At 50.4% G+C, this 27,338-nt stretch overlaps 1 protein-coding gene across 1 annotated transcript; it reads left to right on the top strand.

Annotated features, from left to right (window-relative positions):
• The first annotated feature begins 7,599 nt into the window (after window positions 1-7,599).
• LOC123354024 (vesicle-associated membrane protein 3-like) lies at window positions 7,600-24,712 on the top strand. Its single transcript, XM_044995635.1, has 4 exons — window positions 7,600-7,639; window positions 19,669-19,809; window positions 20,373-20,427; window positions 23,088-24,712. The coding sequence occupies exons 1-4, from the start codon at window positions 7,625-7,627 to the stop codon at window positions 23,105-23,107; spliced, it is 231 nt and encodes a 76-aa protein (XP_044851570.1). The 5' UTR covers window positions 7,600-7,624; the 3' UTR covers window positions 23,108-24,712.
• Window positions 24,713-27,338: the final 2,626 nt, after the last annotated feature.

Raw genomic sequence — 27,338 nt, 5'->3', positions numbered from 1 at the left:
TATTGTCAGGCTTGATCGAAAGTGTGTCCCATTCAGTGCTTGGGGGTGGGGTAAAATCTAGGGTATGGCCAGGACAGGATTATCAGAGCCATTTTCCCCCCTTTCCAGATCCCCCCTTCACGAACCGGCAGCTGGTGATCCCTACCCTGATCATTGTGGCCATCAAACTGCTCCTGATGACCCGGGTCCTCCTCTACCTCCTCTACCGTGAGTAGCCACCATGACCTGGACCCCGTACCCCCACCAGAGCTGGTCTGGTGAGAGCTAGGCACCTTCTGAGACAGCATGGACTAGTAGAGACAGAATAGGACTAAGCCCTAGGAGACCAGGGTTCTATTTGAGTGGTGTGACCTTAGGCAAGTCACATCAATGCCCTGTGCCTCAGTTTCCCCATTTATAAAATGGTGCTCATGAGCCTGACCCCCTTCACAAAGGCTTTGTTTGCTCTACTGATGAGAAGGGGGAGGCATTATTATTATTAGGGTTTGAGATTCTCCCCTCCCCAAATCCTGCTCATCCCTGCCCCAAGAAGGTGAGAGCCCCAATGGGCTGGGGGAGCCCCTCGCTGGGATTTCCTCCCCACCCAACTACAGAGTTGACAGACCAGACTGAGAAGCTGCCAACCCACCCTTTGGGAGAGGCTTGTGATGTACCTGAGGCTCACACTGGGGCTCTGCTCAGTTTCTTAGATGGTCCCATTTTCAGACATGGCCGGGGACCCCAGCCCCACAACCAAGAGGGGCCCGGCTGGTAAGATCAGGGCTGGAGGACAGGGGTAAATAGGAGGTGCTCTCTGGGCTCCTCTTGAATGTTCTTAGTTTTCCTTTCCTTAATGTCCCAGCCTGTGCCCTGAGAACAGGGATGGCACCACATGGGGCATAGGGAGGGGGATGAGCACCCAGCAGGGACAGGGGTCAGGGTGCTGCAGTGTCTCCTTCCAATTTAGGAATGTAGGGATCAGGGGTGGTTCAGCCTGCAGATGAGGTGGGGGAGAAAGATGCTGGAAAGTCTTGATCTGGTTTAGGGATGCAGGGAGGTGGGGATCAGGCATTAGGCAGGGTTGGGGTGCTGAAGCATCACCCTCTGGGGTGCAGGGAGGTGGGGTGAGCAGCACCCCGTGGGGTGTGTGTGTATCCTATCAATGGCCCTGAGACTAACACAAGCCATGCTCAGTTTCACAGGCCACCCCTTCTTTCACCAAGCCGGGAGACCCTGGCCCCACAACCCAGAGGAGCACAGCAAGTGAGAGCAGAGTGGGGAGAATCCAAATGCAGTGTCACATTCTAGCTGGGGTGGGGGGCTCCCCCCTAGCTGGGGTGTGGGGCTGCAGAATCCCCCATTAGTGCCAGGGGTGGGGGCTGGAACCTGGGAATGGGGCCCTGCCACTCGCCCTGTGAAAGCAGAGCCCATAAGGATGGATGGAGGGGCTGCCTGTGCCCCATGTCTCCGCCTATAGCTTCTGCTTTCACCTGTGGCTTAGGTTTCCTGTGGAGTACCCACACCTGCTGTGGTTTGGCCTGTGCTCTGTGTCTGCGGGGGGAAGGATTGGCCCCTCAGCAGTGCGTGTGGGGAGAGGGATCGGTTGCTGGCCGGCACGTGGGGAGGGTGGGATCGGGCCCTCGTCAGCACATGGTGGGGGGTTAGTCCCTCATTGGCACGTTGGGTGGGGGGATTGGCCCGTCATCGCCATGTGGTGGGAGGGATGAGCCCCTCGTCGGCACCTGGCGTGGCAGGGTTCGGCCCCCCCATCGGCACGTGAGGGGGAGGGATCTGCCCTTCGTCAGTACATGGGGTCGGCGGATCGGCCCCTTGTTGGCACGTGAGATGAGGTGGATAGGCTCCTGATCGGCGCGTGTGAGGGAGGGATCGGTCCCTCATGGCACATGGGGCGGAGGGATCAGCCCCTCATCGGCATGTGAGAGAGGGGATTGGCCCCTCGTTGGCGAGTAACGGGGGAGGGGCTCACAGCTGTGTTCTCTGCTGTGTTCTCTGCGGCAGGTGTTCCCTGGTGCCAGTCAGGCTGGGACCAGGACCAAGGGAGGTGCTACCTTTTCTCCCAGGCTAACCAGACCTGGGAGGCAGCGAGAAACTCCTGCTTAGCCCAGAATGCTGATCTGGTGGTGATCAGCGACCAAAGGGAGCAGGTACGAGCCCTCAGCCCAACCTCTCTCTGGGGTGTAATGACCCCTGGGCAGAGGGCCGGCATGAGGCTTTGGCGCTGTTTGGGCCTGACGGGAAGAAAGGAACGGTGGGAGTTCCTGGTGCAGGGCTGGAGCAGGACTCCAGGTCTCCAGCAGTGACAAGGGCTAGCCCTGCCCCACCCCTGGGGTGAATTTTGCCTCGGTGGGGCAGGAGGGGCTTGGGGCAGCAGCACAGAGAAGGGACGATGTGGAGCAAACGGTGGGGAGGTTTGAGGAGGGCTCGGAAAGCAGAGCTGCTCTGCAGATAAGAGAGGTGGTTATCCGGCAGGGTAGTCAGACTCCCTGGGGCGCTGGGAACACAACACTGTCTTGCCAGAGGTGGATTCCCATCAGACTGCAGAGCCCAGGGGGTCTGCTGGGAGAGAAGAGCCAGGACTCGACTGTAGTGCCACAGGTGCTGACTTTAATTTTTCCAGGTGGGTGCCCCACCTCGGCCTTGCCTCAACTCCACCCCTTCCCCCAAGGCCCTGCCTTTCCCCCCGCCTATTCTCACCCCTGCCCCACCCCTTCCCCCAAGACCCCGCCCTTGCCCCGCCTCATCCCACCCCTGCTCCGCCCCCTCCCCTAACCACCTCCCACTGGCTGCCAAACAGTTGATCAGCAGCAGGGTGGCCAAACAACTGATGGATGGGTGGCTGGTGGGTACTTAGCACCCACTGTTTTTTCCCCATGGATGCTTCAGCCCCAGAGCACCCACAGAGTCGGCACCTGTAGTAGTGAATGTATTTCTTTGGTCAGTGCTTTCCAGTGCCAGGAATGGGCCAGCACCTTGGCTGGTGCACAGCAGCTGTCATCCGTGTGATCCCGCTTGACATCAGCTGGGGATCCAGCCCAAAGATCCTGCAACAGGAACTTGGGTGACAATTCTGCTGAGGCTTGAACCAGACCAGGCCCTGGCTGGCTCTGCTGGGCGTATGAGAGAGAAAAGCAGGAATGGCTTAGGTTAGTCCCTGCACCTCTGATACCCACAGGGATGAGGGAGGTCGTCTGGGAGCAGGTTTTTTGCAGTGACTTTCAAAGTGTAACGGCCCTTTGGAAAGGGGAACTCGGACGGTGCATTCGTAACGCTCACCCTTATCTCCTGCTGCACCTGGTCTTAATAACTGGCCTGACAAATTTACCCTCACTGTGAATGCAGCTGTAAAAGTTTGTGAGCGTTCCTGAGATGGTACAATGACCGAGAGTAACCAGGGTTGATGGGAAAAGGTCCCAAACGAGAGACAGATGGAGTTAGTCCAAACGAAAGAGCCTTCTGCTGTAACTCAGTGACTGGGTTCAGATCACGCCTGGCAAACAAGAAACGTGTGGAACCAGAAAGGAGTGAATCCAGTGCTGCAGATTAAACCTACTTGGTGGTCAAAGGAATGAGGGGATGGGCTGTTTCACCCATTGCTCCCTTTTGGGGACCTGAAAGAGACTTTGGGGAGAAAATTAGGCTACTAGAACGAGCTTCACCATCATGGTTCTCCCCTCCCCCACATCTTCTGGGACCCGAGACCTTTGTCATCCTGAGCCTGAGACATCCTGACCAGATGGGACCGGAGAGGGGACCCAGTTGACGTCGCCTCTACCGGCTCCAGCTAATCCCAACCACCAGCTGAGATGAAACAGGTCGGACTGTAACAACAGCCACTCCAGCCTGTCTCAGCAGCAGGATGGTTGTTACCAGCTCTGATACCATCTAAGAGACCGTGCCTGGTTTACACTGGTGCCGGGCCCACACTTAGAAGGGGCCGTGGCACCCGGACTGTGGCCCTGCTGTCACGGACTCACAGGTTGTGCCCTCTCTTGGCCCCGTGGAGTCCCTGGGGGGAACCCCCTTCAGTGTGACAGCCCTTCTCGGGGGTCCAGTCTCTCTCAGGGATTAAGCCTCTGCACCTCCTGCCTGCCGCTGACTCCGCTCCCTCCCAACCGTGCGAGCGGTGGGTGGGGCCTTGGAGGGGAAGAGGCTGAGCAGGGGCGGGGCCTTGCTGCAAAGTGTGGGCGGAGCAGGGGGCGGGGCCACAGTCCAGGTGCCAGGGCTCACAAATGATTAATCTGGCCCTGCTAAGAGCCTGTCACACAAGTGGGGCAGGTTCCTTCTAAAAACTCTGCAGCTCAAAGGGGACGGGCCCAAGGGAGGCTGGCGGACACTGCTATATTATTATTTGAGCATGGAATTACTATCCATAGAGATTCCATCAGACAGTTTGGTTCATTTAAGATTTTTACTTCATTTGACTTAACGCTTTCTATTGCCACTCCCTCACCAGCATTTCCTGTTCTGTGCTTCCGATATATTTTGTACACTGGTATTACTGTGTCGCATTGATTATCCTCATTCCACCAAGTTACTGTGATGCCTATTATATCCATACCCTCATGTAATACGACCTACTCTAGTTCACCTATCTTATTGTTTAGACTTCTAGCATTGGTATATGAGCGCTTTAAAAACTTGTCACTTTTTAGCTGTCTGCCATTACATGATGTAATTGAATGGGACTCTTTTTTTATTTGACTGTTTCTCATCAGAGCCTACCTGTATTTTATCATCTTCCATCCTCTCCTTAGCCACCTCCTTACTAGGACATAGAGAATCTCCATTAATAGATCCGCCCCTAAGGGATGTCTCTGTCCAAACCACATGCTCCTCCACACATGTTGGCTTTTCCTCCAGGGCCGCCCAGAGGATTTCGGGGGCCCGGGGTCTTCGGCGGCGGGGGGGAATGGAAGGGGCCCCCCGCCGCCGAAGACCGGGCTGCGCTTCGGCAGTGAGTCCCGCTTCTCCCCCGCCCCGGCCCAGTCCCGCTTCCCCCCCGCCCCGGCCCCAGCCTCTTACCCCGGCTCCCTCCTCACCCGGAGTCTCAGCGCCTCGCCGGAACAGCCGCAGCGTGTGGCCGGCGGGACCTGAGCTCTGTCCCACTCAGAGCCGCGTGGTGAGGGGGCGGGGTTGGGAGCTCCCCGCCGAGCGGAGGGAGCTGAGCTCAGCCTGGAGCTCCCAGCCCCGCCCCCTCACCACGCGGCTCTGAGCAGGGCGGGGCTCAGGGGCCCCGGCGGAGACTCGGCGCTTGATGCACTGAGGCTCCAGGAGAGGGGCGGAGGCGGGAGCCTCCGCTGTTCTCTTGGGGGCCCCTGCGGAGCCCGGGGCAAATTGCCCCCTTTGCTCCCCCCCTCTGGGCGGCCCTGTTTTCCTCAGCCCTTAGTTTAAAAACTGCTCTATGACCTCTTTAATTTTAAGTGCCAGCAATGTGGTTCCATTTTGGTTTAGGTGGAGCCCATCCTGCCTGAATAGACTCCCCCTTTCCCAAAAGGTTCCTCAGTTCCAAATAAATCTAACCCCTTTGTCCCTAAGCCATCGTCTCATCCATGCATTGAGACCCTGCATTTCTGCCTGTCTAACTGGCCATATGTGTGGCCTGGAAGCGTTTCATGAAATGTTACCATGGAGCCTAAATTTGGCCTCTGGGATCTCTCTCCCATCCTTCCCTATGTTCTTACCCAGGGGGATTCTATGATTCTATGATAGACTCCACTAGGCAATGGCAAACAGAAGAGGAAAAAAATTCTTTAGCCACAGGGAATGTGTTGTTCTAAAGCAGACAGAGGAGGAAATAAGGCAGGTGAACCACACCACACTGCTCACCACAATCCAGACAGGACAGGGGTAACCACCAGGAAACACCTGAGAAAGGGGAAGTCACTGAGCAGAAATTGACTTTATATGGGCAAAACCCACTTGTGTGTGCAGTGTTTTTCCTCAATGGAAGGTTGATCTATTTGGAAGAAGCACATCTGTGACACTGATTGGACCAGAGCTGTTCCTCTAGGAGGGGCCACAAGAAAAGGGGACCTGGTAAGACCCACACATGAGAGTGATCCTAGGAAGAGGAGCTTGCGTGTATTTCTTTGTCTCTCTTCACCTTGAGCTCATGGACACCAGGATGGGAGGACTGGAGAGCCCCAAGTCCTGAGGAGTCCCTCCCTTGAATCACCTGCCGTATGGGACCATCAACAAGTACCATCTGTCGGGAATCAGGGCCTGCAGCAGAGCCAGTCTCCAGGCAACCTAACGAGCTCAGGTAGCCTGTACCAAGCTGCCTGATTGGTGGGAAGGGTCAGCAGAGAGGCTCTTAAGCCCAGCAGTGGCAGTTCAGTAGCTGCTCAAAGCTTTTGCCCACAGCTATGGTAGCTCCGGCCTTGGTCCAGCCCTGCTCCTGCCTTGTCCCTCCCCAGGTAACCTGGTTCTGACCCTCAGCTCCGATTCCTCATCTCCAGCTTCGACTCCTACCCCGATTCTGACCCTGGGTTCCGACTCCTGGCTCCTGCCCCTGGCTCTGACCCTTGGCGCTGGCATTTGGCCCCTGGCTCTGACCCACAGCTCTGGTTCTTGGCTGCAGGTCCTGCTCTGACCACTAAACCTGACCACCCACATCCCGCTCTCTGACACCGTCAAGCACGGATAGTCATTAGCCGCCTCTTCTATCTTCTTCCTGTGTTAACCCTGTTACTACAGCACCACCTGGAACGGGACTGATGTTCTGTCTGCGTCTCCAAGACGACAGCTGCAGACAAGAGCTACAATCACAGCTGAGACTTGGACATCACCAACTCACCCATAGGGAGCCACACTGTGAGCTGGATGAAGATCTGTTCTTCTGTTAAGAAGAGCTACTGCTCAGAATGTGACTTCGGCATTACAGCTGCACCACCTTAGATGACTGCTTACAGCAAGACACATTAACAACCCCAGGACACTGACATCTTTGACCATTATGTTAGCAACCAGCCACTCAGTATGAGCACCTCTTCAGTTTTACTGAATGCAGGATTTAAAAGGTTAGTTGTGAACAGATACTTCACACTGGTTAATTTTAATGAGAGGGAAGGAACACTGGCCAGAATAGGGAAATAATAGATACAGAATATTTACTAAGTTAGATCTCTGAAACTCTGCAGGGCCGGATGAAATTCACCCTAGAGTACTTAAGAAACTAGCTGAAGCAATCTCTGAACCATTAGCGATAATCTTCCAGAACTCATGGAGGGTGGGTGAGGTTCATAACAAGGTCAAACTTCAAAAAAAAAGGTTCTCAGGGAAGTAAAGATGGGACAGGCTAACGTCAATACCCAGAAAGATACTGGAAAAAATGATTAATCTACCAATTTATTAAAAGCTAGAGGATAATAGGTGATAAGTAAGAACCAAGATGGATTTGTCAAGAACAAGCAGGGGTGGCTCTAGGCACAAGCAAAACAAGCACCTGCTTGGAGCAGCCCATTTGCAGGGATCGCAGGGAAGCTGAGAACCAACAGGGGGCTCTGGGAGCTGTAGTTCCTTGGTTAGCTCCCTGCCTACAGAGCCAGCCCTGGAGCAGGGAAAGAACTACATTTCCCAGCATTCCCTTGGCCACTACCAACTGGGAAGGAAGGAGGGGGACCTCATGCGGCAGCCTGCTGTGAGTGCTGTGAATGGTAGGGAGACCAGACTTTAACATTCAAAAAAACAGGACACTCCACGGGGAGGGAAGCTCCCCCCCCACCACCATCCACTCCCTCCGACTGCCCCCCACAGAAACCCCAACCCATCCAACCCCCCCCCCGCTCCCTGTCCCCTGATCACCCCCTGCCGGGACCCCTGCCCCTAACTGCCCCCCAGGACCCCACCCTCTATCTAAGCGCTGCTGGTCCTTGCTGCCTGATTGCCCCATCCCGGGACCCCTGCCCCTAACTGCCCCTTGGGACCCCAGCCCCCACCTAAACCTCCCTTCTCCTTGTCCCCAACTGCCCCCCTAGGACTCCATCCCCTAGCTGTCCCCTGACAAACCCCTGGGACTCCCATGCCTATCCAACCGCTGCCTGTCCCCTGACGGCCCCCCCGAACCCCTGACCCATCTAACCCCCCTTCTCCCTGCTCCTGACTGCCCCCCCGGAACCCTCCACCCCTTCTCCAACCCCCCCGCTCCCTGTCCCTTGACTGCCCCCCCGGAACCCTCCACCCCTTCTCCAACCCCCCAGCCCCCTTACCGTGCCACTCAGACCAGCTTGTCTGGTTCCGCGCAGCGCCAGACACACTGCTGCATACATGCTGCCGTGCTCCCCCGCAGAGCCCATGGAGCCCACAGCGCCCCCCCCCTCCACCCCTACCCCAGCAGCTGCCTTCCAGATTTGAACACCTCAAAATTCAGGAGTGCTCAAGCTCAGTTTGGGCAGCTGCTACTTCATTTCTCCCAAATCAAATATATTGATCCACTGCAACTTGCTGTAGAAAAAGTAGGATAAAATTGAGCAAGAAATGCTTCCCAGTGGTTATTAGGACTGGAATTGCTATTTTCAACAGCCATTGCCTTTTGTTTGTTTGTTTGTTTGTTTGTTTGTTTGTTTAAAAGGAAGACAGTGATATTGCATTGGCAAATTCCCCATAGAAACAAAGAGTGGAACAAAAGAATAATAAAGGCACCTCAACTTTTCCTCATTTATGGAGGACAGTTTTATAATATGCATCCAGATATCCTCCAATCACACAAGGTGAAAATTGTTCCACTTTACTGCAGTTCTGTAACCATATGGGACCCAATCCTGTTTGTGTTCTGTGCACGTCCAAAATTCCTGCTGAATGACCCACCCTGGGAGCAAGTTTCCAGTGACCCAGGGCTGCGGCGGAAGGAGGGTGCTGGTGGGGGGGGAAGATCCCAGGGCTGGGGTGACAGGAGGTGTCTGTGGGGGGGCACTGGTGGGGGGGGAAGGGGGGAGCCCAGGACTGGGGCGGCAGGGGGGTGGGGGAAGGGCACTGGTGGGGGGGAAAGGGGGAAGCCCAGTGCTGGGGTGGCAGGGGGTGTGGGGCGGGGGGAGAGCCCAGGGCTGGGGCAGCAGGAGGGTGCGGGCGGGGGCCCAGGGCTGGGATTCAGGTAGCCAAATTTTTTTTTGCATGGGGCAGCAAAAAACCTAGAGCCGGCTCTGACACATACGCATCCATCAGATATTCTGCAGCTGCTGCATAGTTACCAGTCCTGGACATAGCTTGAGTTCATGGCTTGATTTTGCAGCTTGGGTTCGTAGCTTGTGGCAGCTAACTGGCCAGGAAAGCTGGGCACAAGGATGAGCTGGATCTCTGTTGGGCATGCACCTATGTCCTTCCATGTTGGCAGCAGACTGTTACCCTCCAAAGTCTCCCATCTCACCCATCCTTTTTGTAGGCTTTAGTTTGAATCCAGAGTCTGTAGGTCTTGCTGTGTCAAGCTGCCTCTGGGTTTGGTGATTGATCACCCGTCAATTGCAGTCGTGACTTTCAGCCTCGGACCTGGCTTTGATCTTCCTTCTATTGTACCTTTTCTTTTTAGGGTGGACTCTTCTCACTTTATCAGAGGAGTAGCCATGTTAGTCTGGATCTGTAAAAGCAGCAAAGAGTCTTGTGGCACCTTATAGACTAACAGACGTTTTGGAGCATGGGCATTCGTGGGTGAATACCCACTTCGTCGGATGCATTCTTACTATTCTTCCTATCTTCTCACTTTGTTAGGGCTCTTGTCTGCTTCTTCAGCCGGTGAGGTTTGAACTTTATTTCATCAGGACAGGCTGGGGCTGGAGGTTGATTCCATCATCTATACATACCTCAGTCACACATCTAAACTAAACTAATAAGATTACAGCAGGGTTTGCAATAATGAAGGTTGGAGGAAGCTTTTGCAAAATGGAGTGACCGTTTTAAAATACAGTTTGAATTACAATATGGCAAACAGTGAACAGAAGTTACAATGTAGGCAAGTGTAATGAATGGTGAACAGAAGTTACATTAATAAAGTGAACAATTAAAAACTTTAATTTATCAGTTCTACAAAACACATCAACTAAATTAATTTTTAATGATGACACTCTTTGCAGTAAACCATATGGAAAAAGAATTCCAATTACCTTTGTCCCTTGTTATGTATAACTTATTTTGTGCCTTACCCTTTCTGATTTTGTCCTTGCATGTATATGCTATTCTTTTGTAATCCTCCTTAATAATTCCACATTTTGTAGGATTTCTTTTTCATTTTCAGGTCATTAAAAAACTTCTGATGGAGTCATATGGGCCTCTTGCTATTCTTCCTATCTTCTCTTTGCATTTTATCTTTACTCGGAGACTTTCAGCTGGTCTGCTTCTCACCTCCTTCTGGACCTCAGAACAAGTGTACAATGCAATACTTTCTCTCTTTTTTTCCTGCCTGTCCTTCCTGAACAAGCTATAGCCCTCTATACCAATATTCCAGTCATGAGATTTAGCTCAGCAAGTATCTGTGATGCCAGTTAAGCTCAGTTATCACTTATGTATTAAAACTCCCAGTTCTTACTGTTTATTCCCCATTAGTATTACTCCTCCTAGAATCACAGAATATCAGGGTTGGAAGGGACCTCAGGAGGTCATCTAGTCCAACCCCCTGCTCAAAGCAGGACCAAACCCAACTAAATCATCCCAGCAAGGGCTTTGTCAAGCCTGACCTTAAAAACCTCTAAGGAAGGAGATTCCACCACCTCCCTAGGTAACCCATTCCAATGCTTCACCACTCTCTGAGTGAAAAAGATTTTCCTAATATCCAACCTATAAACATCTAAGATTTTAAGCAGATGCCCCCATGGATTTCCCTCTTGTTTCTCCTATAATTCTGCTGCAATTTTCCACATCTACTTCTCCCCAAACATCTAGTCCTCTAATTAAGGTCACTTGTTTTTACCTGGTGGCTTTTTTCACCTGCCCCCTCTGAACTTAATTTTAAGCTCTTCTCATAAGGTTGGTGAGTCAACGCATGAAGATGTTCTTCTCCTTCTTGGTCAGACGGACCCCAACTCTTCCCAGCAAACCTCCTTCCTGCAATAGCAGCCCGTGGTAGAGGAAGTCAAACCCTCCCATAGACCCATCTTCATAACCCTATTATGTGGATATGCTACCGTTGAGTGTGTATTGAGCAGAAAGAACACTCAGTGCAGGAGACAAGGGGACTGAGTTTAACTACAGATGTCAAGTTCACATACTTCCATTTTCAGTGACTAATCTCTTAAGCCAGTGGGGATGGCCATGGTACAAAAGTATTTCTGTAGATCAGCATGTGATTATTTGTATTGCAGCACTGCCTCATAGTCCCAGTCACAGACCAGGATCCCATTGCGCTAGGACCTGTACAGACATAGAACAAGATGGTCCTTAACTGTAATTAATTGACACATATTAACAGCACAACAAACGGACAAGAGGATAATAAAGCAAGCAAAAAAGCCCCCTTTGACCAGGTACCAGCATATAACTAATAGAATGCTACATATTTAGGGAATGTGAGGGCAGTTGACAGTCTGTGCCTCACGCTCCCAGTCTCCTGCCCAATCCCTGGCTGTGCTGCAAGGATGGTGTGGATCGGACACTTGCTCTGGGGGTGGCCACACGCCCTCTGGCTCTAGGTGGCAGGATCCTTCTTCCCAGGGTCAGTCCCCCCATCAGGGTTATGATCCCCCTCCAAGTCTGGCCTGCAAGGCCTCTTGGCTGGGGGCATCTCCCTGTGCTGCGCCCGCTGCCCAGGGTCCCCCCTCGCTCCCCACAGTGCTCACTGCTCCAGCTTCAGCCCCAGCACTGATGCTGCTCTGCCTCCAGCTCCCTGGGCTGCTTTTCTGGCCCCTCTGGCTCTGGTTGCTGCAGCTCTGCTCCCAGCACAGGTCTGCTCCCTGGGCTGCTTCTGTGGCCCTGCTCCCAGCACAGGTCTGCTCCCTGGGCTGCTTCAATTCATAAGGTAAGTTTGAGTGTTTGCTCTGAAACTGGAAGCCCCCACGGTGAGGAGAGAAACATCACCAGGTTGGAATGCAAGTTTGCCGCAGGAGCTGTCATCTTCTGGCCAACACAAGAAGGCCCCTGGACACCAGACAAACCCTTGTGAAACATCAGAAGACAAAGGACTTTTTTGATTGCTCTCCCCCCCGCCCCCCAAAGAAGGGATGTGCACATGGACTCGTCCCATCACCTTGAACTGTGGGGGAAGGGAATAAAAATCCCCGACAAGAAGAAACGGCACCTTTGTGGCTGTTTGAACTCTGAAGGGCCAGAGACTTGAAACTGAAGCCAGAGATCCCCAGGGGCTGCCTCCTGGGGTGCTCTGAAAGATGCCTTGAATAGACAGATCAGGACAATTCTGTCACTCTCAGGAGTTAGATGGTAACTCATTGGTTGTACAAGTTCACTTGCTTTGACCTGTAAATGACGCTCTTAGTCCTTTTCCCTAATTAATAAACCTTTAGCTAGTTTCTTACAGGATTGGCTACAGGCATCACTTTGATGCAGGATCGAGGGTGTCAAGTGATCTGGGGTAGGTGACTGGTCTCTTGGGTCTGGAAGCAACCTGAATGTGGTGTCATTGTTGGTGTAAGCAGGGGGGGCTCCAGGCACCAGCATGCCAAGCGCGTGCCTGGGGCAGCAAGCAATGGGGGTCGCTCTGCCAGTTGCCGCAAGGACAGCAGGCAGGTTGCCTTCGGCAGCATGCCTAAGGAGGGTCTGTTGGGCCCACGGCTGAATCCGCAGGACCGGGGACCTCCCGCAGGCAAGCCGCAGAAGGCAGCCTGCCTGCCTGCCATGCTTGGGGCGGCAAAATACCTAGAGCCTCCCCGGGTGTAAGTGACCATTTATCACTAAGTCCAGTTTGTCTGGGTGGCAGGATAGACTGGAGAGTCTAAAGGGACTGCGTGTGACTCCATGGTAAGGCTCGTATAGTGATCCAGGCGTTCACAGTTACTGGCTTGGTGAAATCTGATTGTAGAACACACCACCAGCGTGGGGTGTCTGCCCTGATATTGGCAGTCTGCTCTGAGTTAGGCACTCATGGTCGTGAGCCACTCCAGACATGCACTGCACTCTGAATTGACACAAGCGCTCCTGGTGAGGATGCGCAGAGGTGACCGGGAGCATGTGTTCAACTTCCCATAATGCAGTGTTCTGCATCCCATAATATTTCACACCTCTTTTCAAAATCCCCAAAAACCTGTGTGTCCCTTCTCACTGTCTACCATCTCTGACAGAAGCATGGAGCATGCACAGCTCTGCACTACTCTCGTGAGTATTGTGAGCACGGGGCACCTGAGCCTGCAGAATTTGCAGAGTGTGACTCATTTCAGCCCCATGAGGCACTTCAAAAACGTCCCTAATCACTCTGGGCTGGAATGACAGTGAGTGGCACAGTGGGATAGCTGCTCATGGTGCACTCTGCCTTGATACACGCACTCCTGGTGAGGCCACGCACCGCTGACTCAAGGAGTGCAGTGTGCACACGCACAAGCAATGTAATAACTGCGATGGCTGTATGCGTGGGCGGCAAGATATATACCCACATTGTGCCCAGGCACCAGCAATATTCAGAGCCCAGGGGCCCAGCTCCACCAATGTTTGGGGCCGGGTCTCCCCCCAGCCCCACCTACTGACCCCCCCCGCACCTCCTGAGTGTCCTCCGCTGCCCCCCCACTTGCTGACCCAGGAGCAGGGCATCCCTGCTTCTTCTGTGCAGCTCCATGCTGCCCTGCTGCAGGGTCCTAGTGCCCTCCAAATCGACTGCCAGGGCAGACTCTGAGCCTGCCCTTCTACCTCAGACCCTTCCCTTTTCCAGTGGGACCTCTATCAGCACAGGCTCCCTCCACCCACAGTCACCACTCCTGCCCCATGCTGGGCAAGGAGGCAGCCCCATCCCCCGCCCCCAGTGTGGCTACAGTCAGGGAAAACAGCAGGAGAGGGGCAGCACGGAGCACCCCCTGGCACCCACCATGGGGGAGGCGAGGGAGATTCCTGGACCTGAGAGGGGCTCTAGGAGCACATGCAGTGACAGTGCTGGGGGTGAGTGTACTGCTGGGGGGGTGGGAAAGGGGGGCTCGTTCCCCAGAGCTCGCTGCTGCCGGCAGGGAAAGGGCTGGGGGGAGTCCTTCTCTCTGGCCCCTGTCCTGGAGCAGCCTGCCTGCACCCCAAACTCATCCCCAGCCCTGCCCCACCCCAGAGCCCATACCCCCAGCCAGAGCTTTCATCCCCCCACCACATCCTCAACCCTAGCCCTGAGCCCCTCCAGCACCCCAAGCCCCTCATCCCCAGTCCCAGCCAGAGCCCTCATCCCCCCACACCCGAACCTTCTGCCCCAGCCCTGAGCCCCCTCCTGCATCATGAACCCCTCATCCCCAGCCCCACCCCACAGCCCTCACCCCAGACCCCTCCCCTCTGCCATAGCCCTGAGCCCCCTCCCACATCCCAAACCCAGCCCCACCCCTGCATACCCTCCCTTCTCCAAACTCCCTCCCAGCGCCTGCACCCTGCACCCCTCCTGCACCCGAGACCTCCTCCCCCACTCAAAATCCCTCCCAGAGCCTTGGGTAGGTGGGGGGCAGAGATTTGGGGGGGGCAGAGTTTGGGCAGGGGCGGGTTCTGGGCAACACCAAAATGTCTACAAACCTGCCGCCCATGCTCCTGTATGCACAGAATAGATATGGCAGCATAACCTCCCAGTCATTCTGGCGTCTATCCACATACATTTTCAACATAGACTTCAGGGTTCCATTGAACCGTTCGACTAGACCGTTAGTCTGGGGGTGGTAGGGAGCAGCTTTCAGGTGCTTCACCCCAAATAACTCCCACAACTGCTTGAAAACCACCGACATAAAGTTAGACCCACGGTCAGACAATATTTCCTTGGGAAAACCCACTCTGCTAAAAATAGAGAACAAGGCCACTGCCACTGTCTCTGCCTCAATATTAGCCAAGGCTACAGCCTCAGGATATCTGGTAGCAAAATCTACCAACAGCAGGATGTATTTCTTCCCATTTTTGGAAGGTTTGGGGAGTGGCCCTACAATATCCACAGCCACTCTGGCAAACGCCTCCCCAATAACGGGCAGAGGCTGGAGGGGCACCTTGCTAGGCCCCCTTTAACCCCTTACGCTTCTGGCACAGTTCACAGCTCCTGCAGTAATCTCTCACCGACCCAAAAAGGTGAGGCCAGTAGAAATTTTGCTCTAGCCTGTCACATGTTTTGCCTAGACCCAGATGTCCTGCAAATGGACCATCATGAGCCAACTTCAACAAATCATTGTGGTAACTCTCAGGTACCACAAGATGTTTGCGAACTGCTGCTTGGAAATTCTTCCTTCCCCTAGGCGGCTCCCTATACAACAGCCCATCCTGCAAAAACCTGCCTCTCTCTTCACTGGCTGGGACCTGACTCTCTCTAGAGATACATCACTTTGCTGAGCCACAATGAATTCACTTTGGGTTTTGTTTGAATTCAGAACCATCTCTGATATTTCAGACAAACCCTCACCTGATTCATCTTGAGAGACACTCTCTGTCTGTTTGCCGTTCCCCTCACTGCCATCAGTCAGGGTATTTGCCACAGACCCAAACTCCCTCTGTGACCTGGTCACCACATTAACTTGGCCAGGCACCCCCAGTATGTTATTTCCTACCAAAACATTCGCCGGAATTAAATCCCGGACAGCAGCCTTCACATCCCGTTTAAAGCCATCCCACTCAAGGTGGATTCTAGCCATTGGCAGGTCCACAGAGTACTCAGATAGTGCTACTATCGTCACATATTCCCCAGGGAACATGTCCTCTGGCTTCACCAGATGTCCCTTGACTTTAGTTACATCCGAGCCCGTGTCTCGCCATCCCATGCATTCAACACCATTGACCTTTGCCTCCATAATAAACCTCTCACTCCCTTGCCATGCCTTAGTTCTGACATAACTGGTGAGCTCATCACCTCCTCCCATACCACTGGAGACGATGGGGTTGGCATTAGCCACTGCTTTGCTTGCACCTGAACTTAAGGTGGTGCTGTTGAGGCTTGGTTCAGCCTGAGTGCTCAGGGTAATGGAGTTGGCATTTACTGCTGGCTTTGGGCTGCCCTTCAGTGTCGGGCAATCTGGTCTCATGTGGCCGAGCATGCCACAGTGATAGCAGGTAACCTGTTCCGTCCTGGGATGCGAGTTCCTACCCTCCAGGCCCCCTAGGGCTCCTTTAGAAGAGTCAGGGCCGGTTTACTTTTAAATCCTTCCTTCCTCTTGAACTGGGGAGAATGGTGATTATTTTTCCCCAGGGGTTTACATCCTTCCCGAGCCCTGTTTTGGGTAGGGGCATCCGCAATCTCTGCCGCCCATAGGACTGACTCAGGGTCCCTATCACACACAGCTGCTCTAACATGGTCAGGCACAATGTCTAGGAACTGTTCCAAAGTTATCAAATCCAGCAGTTTTTCAAAACTCCCATGTGCCATTGCTCCCATAACCCACTTTTTAACAAAACCCATCAGCTTATGAGCACATTCTACAAAAGTCCAATCCTTAGACATTTTAAACTCTCTAAATTTAACTCTGTAAGATTCAGGAGTAACCTTGAACCACCTTAACACAGAATCTTTAAACCGCTCATAATCTAAGGCTTCTTGTTCCCCCAATTCATTAAATACCTCCCTGGTTTTTCCAGTCAGTCTGGTCAGCAGGGCAGGCATTTGCTGACCTTCTGGGATCTGGTACAGATTGCAGAGGCATTTAAAGGTAGGCAAAAACTCCTCTATATCCTCAGTATCACTGTAAATGGGACACATCCTTTCCCAGTTTTTCTCATGGTGGTGGGGAAGGGGGCGATGATTTTCTCTCTTCTTCCATTACTTGGAGCTGAAGTTTGTCCATCTCCTGTTCCATCTTGTGAGTCTCCTGTTCAGCAGCCAGCAGCTCCAGACGCCCCTTACGAGCTCTCTCTTATCAGCCTCCTTCTTTCTCTCATCAGCCTCCTTCTTTCTTTTATCAGCTTCTTTCTCTCTCTCATCGGCCTCCTTTCTTTTATCAGCTTCTTTCTCTAGTTCAGCTATTTTTTGCTTCTCCAGCAATCGAAGATCTGCTAGATTCCGTTCATGCTCAAGTTGCAGTTTACTTGTCGTCTTTTGCCCTCTAATTCTTTCTGCATCTTCTGTATCCTCAGGTAAGGGCTGCGCTCTTGCCCCCTGATCACTGGCCATTAACAGATTTCTGAGTTCTTGATTTGTTGATTTCTTTCTAAAGCTTATCCCCTTTTCTGAACACAAATTTTCCAGGGCTTTTTTGTCAAGTCCCCCATATGCTCTTTGCTCAGCCATTGCAGCAGCTCTTTAATCAGTCAAACTCTCAAAACCAAAATTCAGATTTATATAGCGTGGGGTTATGACCCAAAGCTTAATTGACATGATTCTGTGGATCCAAGCATGACTACGCCACTGTGACAGTGCTGGTTCTGGCGGGACCCCACTGAGAGTGCCAATTCAGGACCAAATGCTTAAACAGGGTAGTTACAGCCCAAGGCTGGGGTTCTTCTACCTCTAAGGCAAACCAAACCAGCCAAACAAAGAGGACTTTGGTTGCAACCATGTTCTATATGGTCCCAGATTATATCAATAACGTCACACCAGGATTTCACTCCAGTTGCCTGGGAGGAATTCTGCATTCTGTGTCCTATAGAGGTTACTCCCTATTCTCTCTTTGCAGCTCACTGTGGTTGTTCTGCGAATTAGCTGCTGGTTGTGTTGTTCTTGTGTGGAAGCAGGGAAAGAAAGAGAGTGTTTAAGTGCAGGCATTTAAGTGTCAGAGACAGAACAACTATTGAGCTAAGTCTTAGCCTAATATCGTGAGACCTGTAGAAGCAGGGCTCACGTCAGAAGCAAGTGGAAAACAGCAGAATAGTCAGTGTGACCTAGCCTTGAGATAACAATGTTTTGAGAAGAGCAAGTGAGAAAATACTGGAATAGATAGCAAATAATCTAAATAAAATTTAAATGTTTTTAATTAATGCACATCACAAAGTATAAATGCTTGTGAGATTTTGCTTGTACTTTGGAGAAACTGAGGCAGAGATGCTCTCTGCCAGCTGTATTCTTCCCCTGCAATTGCCTGAATAAAGCTGTCTCTGATTTGTTGCCTCCAGCCTGAGAGTGGAGTTTTGTTTCTTCCACATGGGATATATGTATTCAAAACCAGTAGAGGGAATTTACGATATTGTACTTACACACAATAAACACAAACTGAGAATATTCTTAATTTGTTAAAACTTAAGCTCTCTTTCCGTGCAGCAGGAAAGTGAACATTTACTTCTCCCTAGATGATGCCGGACAGTAGTGCAACTTGTGCATTTTACAGTTGCACCTCTTACTGTAATATAAAATTCACCTGTTATCACTATAGGTCTCCTGCACATCTACCAACGTGATATATGCCATCATGTGCCAGCAATGCCCCTCTGCCATGTACATTGGCCAAACCGGACAGTCTCTACGCAAAAGAATAAATGGACACAAATCTGACATCAGGAATCATAACATTCAAAAACCAGTGGGAGAACACTTCAACCTCTCTAACCACTCAGTGACAGACTTGAAGGTGGCAATTTTGCAACAAAAAAACTTCAAAAACAGACTCCAAAGAGAAACTACTGAACTTGAATTAATATGCAAACTAGATACTATTAACTGTGGCCTAAACAAAGACTGGGAATGGTTGGGTCATTACACCAATTGAATCTATTTCCCTATGTTAAGTTCTCCTCACACCTTCTATGGGCCATCTTAATTATCACTTCAAAAAGTTTCTTTTCCTCCTGCTGATGATAGCTCATCTCAATTGATTAGACTCTGCCTGTTGGTATGCATACTTCCACCTTTTCATGTTCTCTGTATGTATAAATATCCCCTGTCTGTGTGTTCCATTCTATGCATCCGAAGAAGTGAGCTGCAGCTCACGAAAGCTCATGCTAAAATAAATTTGTTAGTCTTTAAGGTGCCACAAGTACTCCTGTTCTTTTAACTGGTAAGCTGTGACTCTTACTGATGCATGCTGTCTCCGTGTTTAGCACTTCAACATGCAAGTTCTACACTAACAGAGCACACTTTTGCTGGAAAAAATACGAGACATGCTTTGCTGCCAACTTCCACCTAGGACATGCAACATCTGTACTGGTGCATACCTGTTTAACTGGAATATGCATGCTAATGCAAGCTGATTACTGTAGCATTTAATATTTCCACTAGTACAGATCCTGCTCAGAAATATGCAAAATTTTTCTTGGTCAAATGAGTCCTGTACTAGTTACAAGGTTTATAGGCTTCCAACTGGATTTCTTAGTTCCACAAATCTTTTAACTAATATAAAAACCTAAATTCAATATTGTCTACTCTTAATCAAAAAGGCAATATCTTCTACTTTATTTAAAAACAAACGCTTGAATGATGTTAATGTTATAAAAGTATCAGAGGGGTAGCCGTGTTAGTCTGGTTCTGTAGAAGCAGCAAAGAGTCCTGTGGCACCTTATAGACTAACAGACGTTTTGCAGCATGAGCTTTCGTGGGTAAATACCCACTTCTTCGGATGCAATGTTATAAAAGGTGTCTGTCAGGATCTGCTGCATGCTTAAAGTGTTTGAGGAGATGAATATCTAATGAATGAATTACTGACTGTGACTATTTAATCACTGTAGGTGATTGACATCATGAGGGTGAATGTGGACAAGGTTTTGGAACGAGATCCAATGCTGTCAGAGTTGGATGATGCACTGCGGGCGGAATTTGAGACCAATGCTACCAAGCTGAAAAAAAAGTATTGGTGGAAGAACTGTAAGGTAACCATGACTTGAGTATTTCCAATGCAAATTAATGTGACTAAGAACTATAAATTGTTGAATACTCCATAAAGGGGAAGAAATCCAAATAACTTTGGCCAATTTCTGCAGCGTTTACTCATGGTGAATAGTATTTAAGATTACAACATCTGGTCCTTAATGAGCATCTGGATAAGTGAAGTAGATGAACTTTCCAAAAGTTGGGTGTCCTGGCCAAGTTCCTTTACACAAAACATTCTCCAAGACACAAATGTGGCTAAGGAGAAACGAATGTACTAGTTGAAGGTGTTGGAGATCTAGAAGGAAGAAATTCAGTGATATGGATTGAATGATGACAAAACACACAACAGCACGGAGAACCTTTAGTCTCTGACAGTCACGTGTGCTAATTACAGGAAGGCCTGGAAGCCTACTCTTTCTTTGCTGAGAAGCCAAGACAGAGTGGAAAACATTAATTTGTAAGGCAGGGGAGCAGTAGTTGAGTCTAGAGAAGAAGCTTTTGCCCTCTTTTAAAAATATCTAAGTGAGCTGTTTGTACTAAATTATGTGCTTTTTTTTAACAGATATGGGCAGTGTTGATAGCATTTGTTCGCATCATCATCATCATCACCATCACTGGTATGTATTTAGCTAAAGTACTATTTTGTCAGTAGGACTAGAGTACATGAGGCATAATCTGTAAATTGAATGCAAAAAGTTGTTAATGTAACACACTCTGGTTGTGACTGCTAGTACGTAGGTCATAATATTCAAAAGTTAAGGTTCACACAGTAACGCTAACTTAGCCATATTGCATGCTTGACATATGCAGTAGTTCAAAGTAGTACTTACACTGCTTAATTGATGTTTGAACATAATCTGTGTGATGTGGTGAAGTTATGGCTTCTGTGGGAACCTTAACTGTTGAATCTCAGGCTTTTTTGCATTGAGCAGAAATGGGATCATGCAGGAGACTGGGACCCCTGAGTCCCAGTCCCAGCTCTGCTAGTGACTCTGAGTGTGACCAGGTCACGTGACCACTTCTTTGCCTCAGTTTTTCCAATCTTTAAAATGGGGATAATGACGCATACCTCACAGGGGTTTCCAAAGAGTAACATGAAATGTTTTGAGAACTTAGATAACAGAAGCTGTGGACATACACCTTTCTCAAATTCATCTTTCATGGTATTTCTACATTTATTAATCCTTTAGACTCCAGGTTCAACACCCTTATGTCACTTTTTGTTCTTGCAAAGCAGTCTGGCCCTCTTCTATCGGGTCACATCCTTTTCTTAATCCCCAAATGGGTACTCCAGCCAATCAGAGTCCCCTTGCTGTCTTCCAGCCCAGAAGCCAGGCAAAACAAAGAACAAAAAAAGTAGGGAAGCTTCATATGAGACTCCTTCTCCAATCCTCAATAGTGCCAAGATAGCAAGGTAGTTAGGCCAGGTCTACACTTTAAACTTACCCCTGCATGCCATTGATAGAACTATGTGTGAAAAATCCACACCTGTGAGCGACGCAGTTACACCTACTTAACCCCTGTTGTAGACAGCGCTACGTGGCCAGGAGAGCTTTTCCCCTCGACATAGCTACTGTCCCTCGTGGAGGTGGATAAACTATGCCAATGGGAGAAGCTGTCCCATCAGGGTAGTATTGTCTTCACTGAAGCGCTACAGCAGTCCAGCTGCACTGGTGCCACTGCAGGTCTACACTTAAAACCCTGCCCTTAGACTCAGTTCAGGCAAGAGCCTTGATCTGACAAGCCTCACTTGAGTGCAGGAAACACCACTGACTTCATGCACTAGCTTTCCTGCTGGAGCAGAAGCCTGGGAGAGGAGGAGGACAGGCAGTTCTCAAGGATTCATCACCGGTGAACAAGCTGTTTAAACAGAAGTATATTGCAGTAGAAGCTGTAAGAGAAAAGACATTTATGCTCCCTTGTTTGATATCCAGATTTCACTTGTCCCAAATTCTGAATGTTGGCGGATGTACCCATATGTATACAACAGCCACAAGCCCATCATTATAACTGGTAACAAACCTGTAAATACAAATGCAAGTGGAGATGTTTCTGGTGAGTGCAAGCAGGGCCGGCTCCAGGTTTCTGCTGACCCAAGTGGTGGGGGAAAAAAAAAAGCCAATCGGCGGCACTTCGGTGGCAGCTCAGTAGTGCCGCTCCATTCTTCGGCAGCACTTTGGGAACGGGTCCTTCACTCCCTCTCTTCCTCTTTGGCGGCACTTCGGTGGCAGCTCTAAGAAGAAGAGAGGGACTGAGGGACCCGCCGCCAAATTCCTGCCAAAGACCTGGACTTGCGGCCCCAATAGTGGATGGAGTGCCGCCCCTTTGTATTAGCCGTCCCAAGCACCTGCTTCCTTAGCTGGTGCCTGGAGCCGGCCTTGGGTGCAAGGAAGACTGTGGATTCATATTCTGGTCATAGCAGAGCCAGGGAGCTTATGACTAGTTACACTGCTTGGTGTTCAGCTGTTTGAATTTGTGATGTAGCTGTTAACAAGCTTTCCAGCAGGATTAATTTACTCTCCAACTCTGACAGCATATTCATTTCTCATCTTTGGGCCTGTTTGTAACACAATCTACAGCAACTAATTGTGATGCTACAAACAGAATTGTGACCATAGGTGAGAAATACCCAGGACATGAATTCTAAAAGCCAAGCCTGTGCATGCAGGGGCGGCTCTAGGAATTTGGCCGCCCCAAGCAGTCATGCCTGCGGGAGGTGCTGGTCCCGCGGCTCGGGGAAACCTCCCGCAGGCATGACTGCGGAGGGTGCGCTGGTCCCATGGCTCCAGTGGACCTCCCGCAGCTGCGGAGGGTTCGCTGGTCCCACGGCTCCGGTGGAGCATCCGCAGGCATGCCTGCGGGAGGTCCACCCGAGCCGCGGGACCAGCGAACCGTCCGCAGTCATGCCTGCGGGAGGTCTACCCGAGCCGCGGGACCAGCGCACCCTCTGCAGTCATGCCTGCGGGAGGTCCGCTGTCCCGCGGCTCCATTGGACCTCCTGCAGGCATGACGGCGGAAGGTCCGCCGGACCCGCCTGCCGCCCTGCCGGCAAAATGCCACCCCATGCGCGCGCTTGGCACGCTGGGGTCTGGAGCCGGCCCTGTGTGCATGAATGAAACTATGGTAAAACAAACACAGGAAATTATTTAGAATTTCCTTTTGTTGAATATTTTGAGTGTTCCGTTGCTCAAGTCTTTAAGTTGCAGAATTGTTTTATGCCTCTTTGATGTGGGGCAAGAGGACTGTCGCTTTTCCAATCCTTATTTTTCTGTTATAGTCTGGAGTGTATCCTCATGAGTTACAAGAAGAAATGCAAACCAGTGGAAGCCATCTCTCTCCTTCAAACCTGCTGTATTCTCAAGCTCTCACCTACTGATATATAAAGCAAAATTATTTCGATTAGTCATGTGATAACTTTCTCTCATTTATAGGAAATGTGCCTTTATTTAAAAGTTACACTCCTAATTTTAAAATACTAATAAGCACAGGCCACACCTTGCACAGTGCCTTGGTAATCTTGAGTATGAGCTGGTGAAGAGGATTTCATGTTTGCATTTCAGAATCTAGAAGCAATGTATTGTTGCCAGTGACGACAGCATTCTAGATCAATGTGAAGAGTATGTTTGGGTATCTGTCCTCTTCGCTGTCTCCTTCATGCCTCAATTTAAAGATGTCTCTTCTGACACACTACTAAAGGAATGGGAACCAAATCTTAAATTTGTGCCTTCTTGGAAGAAACTCTGAATACGTCTGCCATTTGAACAGACTTTGCCTGCCTTGCCTTACTCCATTAATGCCTTCTGACTAGTTGTGGAAGAACCTGCCACCCTTGTAAACACTACTTGTCATTCACTGCTGTTTTATCAATATGCAGTTAAATTCTATTATTGAAGTTCTAAATATTGGAGCACTGAACCGTTAGTGCTGCCTTGTGGTATTTCTGATTAAACACATCTCTATAAGGTGTTTACATTTTCTTCAAAAGACAGTCTGTCACTTTTTTGTGTCAGTTTAATCTGAAAGAGTATCTTTAAAAATGTTTAGTGTTTGTAATGTAGACACTTACCAAAGTTGGTTTTGTTTGGGGGTTTTGTCTTTTGCCAAAAAGTAGTTCAGTGAAAACTTTTCTCTGCAAGCCAGCAAGATGTTTCCAGTGTAGAATCAGTGCCAAATGTAGTTTAAAAATGTATATATATTTATATGTAATCTGTTTGCATTACTTCACAAATTGTCTTCCCTCTAAACTAGTCCTCTGAGTGAATGTTCCCTTAGGACTTCAGGAAAGGTTGGTAACAAACGCCGTTGCCTCTTCCCTCTTCTCGACAAACTTTTTCGGTATGGCTGACTGTTCTCCATGAGGAGGGAAAGAAATAACTTGGTGCTTCACCCAGAGTCACCACTATGTGTACCCTCTAGTCTGTCTGTTTCTAATTTCTTTCCAGTCCTTGTTTCTACTTCCTCTGTATAGTTTTTCCTTTCTCTTGTCTCTTTTTTCCTCCCTTACTTTGCTCTGTTGGCTTATAATTAACTATCTGAGGCCTTGCCTGTGTCTTTGAGGATGAAGAGGGAGAGAAAGGCAAGGATTTCTTTGCCTGCTGAAGTAATTTCTGTTCTATTTTCATCACTGCAGTGACTTCTTTGAATGTACAAAGTCTCTTAGAAAAATAACTCGACTGTATAAATGCACCATGGACCAGTAACAAAGCTAACAGTACAAAAATGTAATCTTATTTACTCACAATTAAGAAACTTTTTATTATTATGTTTATGCTGCAGCTTTTAAAGAAATATCAACTCTCTGTACTAGTTCCTACACTGTCAGAGGTTTCTAAGTGTATGTCACCAGGGAGGCGTGTGTCCCTGCACTGTGTTGGCCTTTGTAACTTTTAATAAAGCAGCTGTTGAAACTACCATGTGTTCCTCAGCGTGTGTGTGTGTAGGGGGGGGCTGTTAGGAAGAAAGGTCTCTGCTGCCTTGCGCTGCTGGGGAGGCGGCTGCACCTCCTGGGCGGGCATTGAGGGCAGAGTGGCCCATGGATGGTTGCCGTGCTGGGCCAAGCTGTAGCCCCAGATCCCCACCCTGGGTGATGGGTGGGGGGAGGGCAGGGGGAGCTGGGTGCTGAGGCGGCGGCTCGAGCCCCAGCCAGTAGGTGGTTCCGTCTCTAGATTTAGCCCCTCAGGGGGTTGGGGGTGGCTGCGTGCGTGTGTTCCCTCTGTGTGCTGTCCCAGCTCTGTGCACACAGCTGACACAGCAGATCTCGAGAGAACCCCCAACGACCACAGACTCTAGAAAGAAACGAAGGCACGTCGGCCAGGTTTATTGTCGAAGAAAAACACAGTCTCCAGCTCCCTGGCATAGAATTCCAAGGTGCTGCTGAGGTGTGGCCAGCTAGTACTTATGTGCTCCCTGACAATGGACTCAGCTCAGTCACTGGTGGGACTTTCCACTGCCCCCGAGGCTGGCCAAAGACACTGCCCCAGGGATGCATTCTTATACACCGGTACAAACACGTTACACATCACTCCTGACGTATTGAGGTGCAACCCTTCTACCTAGCAAGGTACAACCCTTCTACGTAGTAAGGTGCCGCCTCTCACCTTGTACATGTTGGTTCGAACAAAACAACTCTCCATCATATTACCCTTTTGGCCCTGTCATTGGGATGGGTCAACCTGTTCCTTGTTATCTGTGAGTATACAAGTATGCAAATGTTCTGATATCTGATGTCTCTTTTCGCAGCATCAGCCCTTTTCTTGCCAGCTTCTGAGAGCAGGGCCTGCCTCTGGCTCACAGCTTAACTTTGCTTTATGTTAGTAAAGTCTTGACCATTACTTTGGTCCAAGCCTTAGTCCTCATACTGGGCCTCTGATAAGGGTTTATCTTTCAGGGCCTCCTCTTACTACAGGGGCTCCCTGACAGCCGCTCTGCCCCACCACACTCGTATTGCCCTATGGGAATGCAGGGGTGGGGGCGGCCCAGGGCCCAATGGGAGGCAGCTGTGTGGTGAGTCGGAGGCCGAGCCTGCTCACTGTGGGGCTGTGTGAGGCTCTCAGGAAGGGGGAGAGAGACCCCCTAGCGGCTTGACCCTGGAGAGTGATGGGGGAGCCCGAGCTCTAGGGGTTCTACCTAAAGAACCACCGGGCTGAGGGCAAGGGCTGTAACTCTCTGGCCTTCGGGGGGCTCAATAAGCCCTCCTACAAGCTGGAGTGCAGGTGAGGGGTTGCAGGGGCTCTATAACAACCACCCCCGGGCAAAATGAGACATGGACTTATATTCACCCTGTACTGAATTGCAGCCACTTCTGGGGTGAAGGGCAGTAGCTGCATAACAACACACAGCAACACTGCACAGGGATTGCCTGCCCAGCACTGAAATGCAGATATCTCTGGGGTGGAGCGCAGAAGCAGTGTAGTAACAAAGCAACACTATACAGGGATCACTCACCTGGCACTGAAATGCAGACATCTCTGGATGGAGCACAGCTGATGTGCAACAGCACTCAACAACACTACACAGGGATCACTCACCCAGCACTGAAATGATGCCACCTCTGGGGTAGGAATGCAGCAGCTGCTGAACAGCCAAAGAGAGAACACTACTCACAGTTTACAACAGGGTGCAAAGAAGACTCTCACTTCCATTTGAAACTTCTGGGGGAGTTTAACAGCATGTTCTGTTTCTGTAACCTGAGCTGAACAGCAGCCAGGGCACAATAGCTTGGGTCTGCACTGTGGGTAACCAGACAACAGCTCTGGCATGAGGGATTTGCTCTGACTGATGGAGAGAGGAATGAGGTAGGGAGCCAGTCAAGCCTGGGGAAACAAATTCCTTCTCCAGGAGGCTTTGCTCCAGGATCTTGGAGCCCAGGCTCTACAGCCATTAATTACTGCACCACCCAGCCAGAAGGGAAGGGCTGGGGCAGGTCTCTGCACTCCACATGTCACACACAGACAAGGCAGAACGAACCATGTCACAGAATGAATCAATTGCAGAGCCTGGACTAGAACCCAGGAATCCTAACTGCCAGCTCTCTGCTCTGACCATTAGACCCCACTCCGCTTGCAGTCAGGATTGAACCCAGGAGTCCTGACTCCTAGACCCCCCCCCCCTCCACCATTCCTCTAATCCAGTGGTTCTCAACCAGGGTTACATGGGCCCCTGGGGGTATGCAGAGGTCTTCCAGGGGTACATCAACAGGCTACATAAAAAGCATTAGTGAAGTCAGTGCAAACTAACATTTCCTACAGACAATGACTTGTTTATACTGCTGGGTGTGTTTTGTTATAGGATTATAGTCTGTTAAAATATGTGTCTATTAAATTCAATGTGTAGTTTGTAAAGCTAAAGCAGCAATCCAAGATGGAGTCTGAACTGCCATCTTGTGACCGCCATCTTGTTGTTTACTGTTATCATGGCCCAGTCCTAACTGGATCCAACCAGTTTTTCCCCCCATTGGCCACTCCAAGGACAATGTCACCCTTGCTGGGACTGTACCATATTTTCCCGCCACTAAAGGGGACTGAGCTCC

The sequence above is a fragment of the Mauremys mutica genome, chromosome 20 (assembly GCF_020497125.1).
Source record: "Mauremys mutica isolate MM-2020 ecotype Southern chromosome 20, ASM2049712v1, whole genome shotgun sequence".
NCBI classification, from domain to species: Eukaryota; Metazoa; Chordata; order Testudines; family Geoemydidae; genus Mauremys; species Mauremys mutica.
The sequence above is the reverse complement of the archived record's forward strand: the minus strand, read 5'-3'. Positions and strand labels throughout refer to the sequence as shown.

Bases quoted from the DNA above. Each gene is read 5' to 3' on its own strand.
- LOC123354024 (XM_044995635.1), top strand. The intron at 19,810-20,372 runs GTAACCATGACT...TTTTTTTAACAG, and splicing joins ATTGGTGGAAGAACTGTAAG to ATATGGGCAGTGTTGATAGC. The intron at 20,428-23,087 runs GTATGTATTTAG...TTTCTGTTATAG, and splicing joins CATCATCATCACCATCACTG to TCTGGAGTGTATCCTCATGA.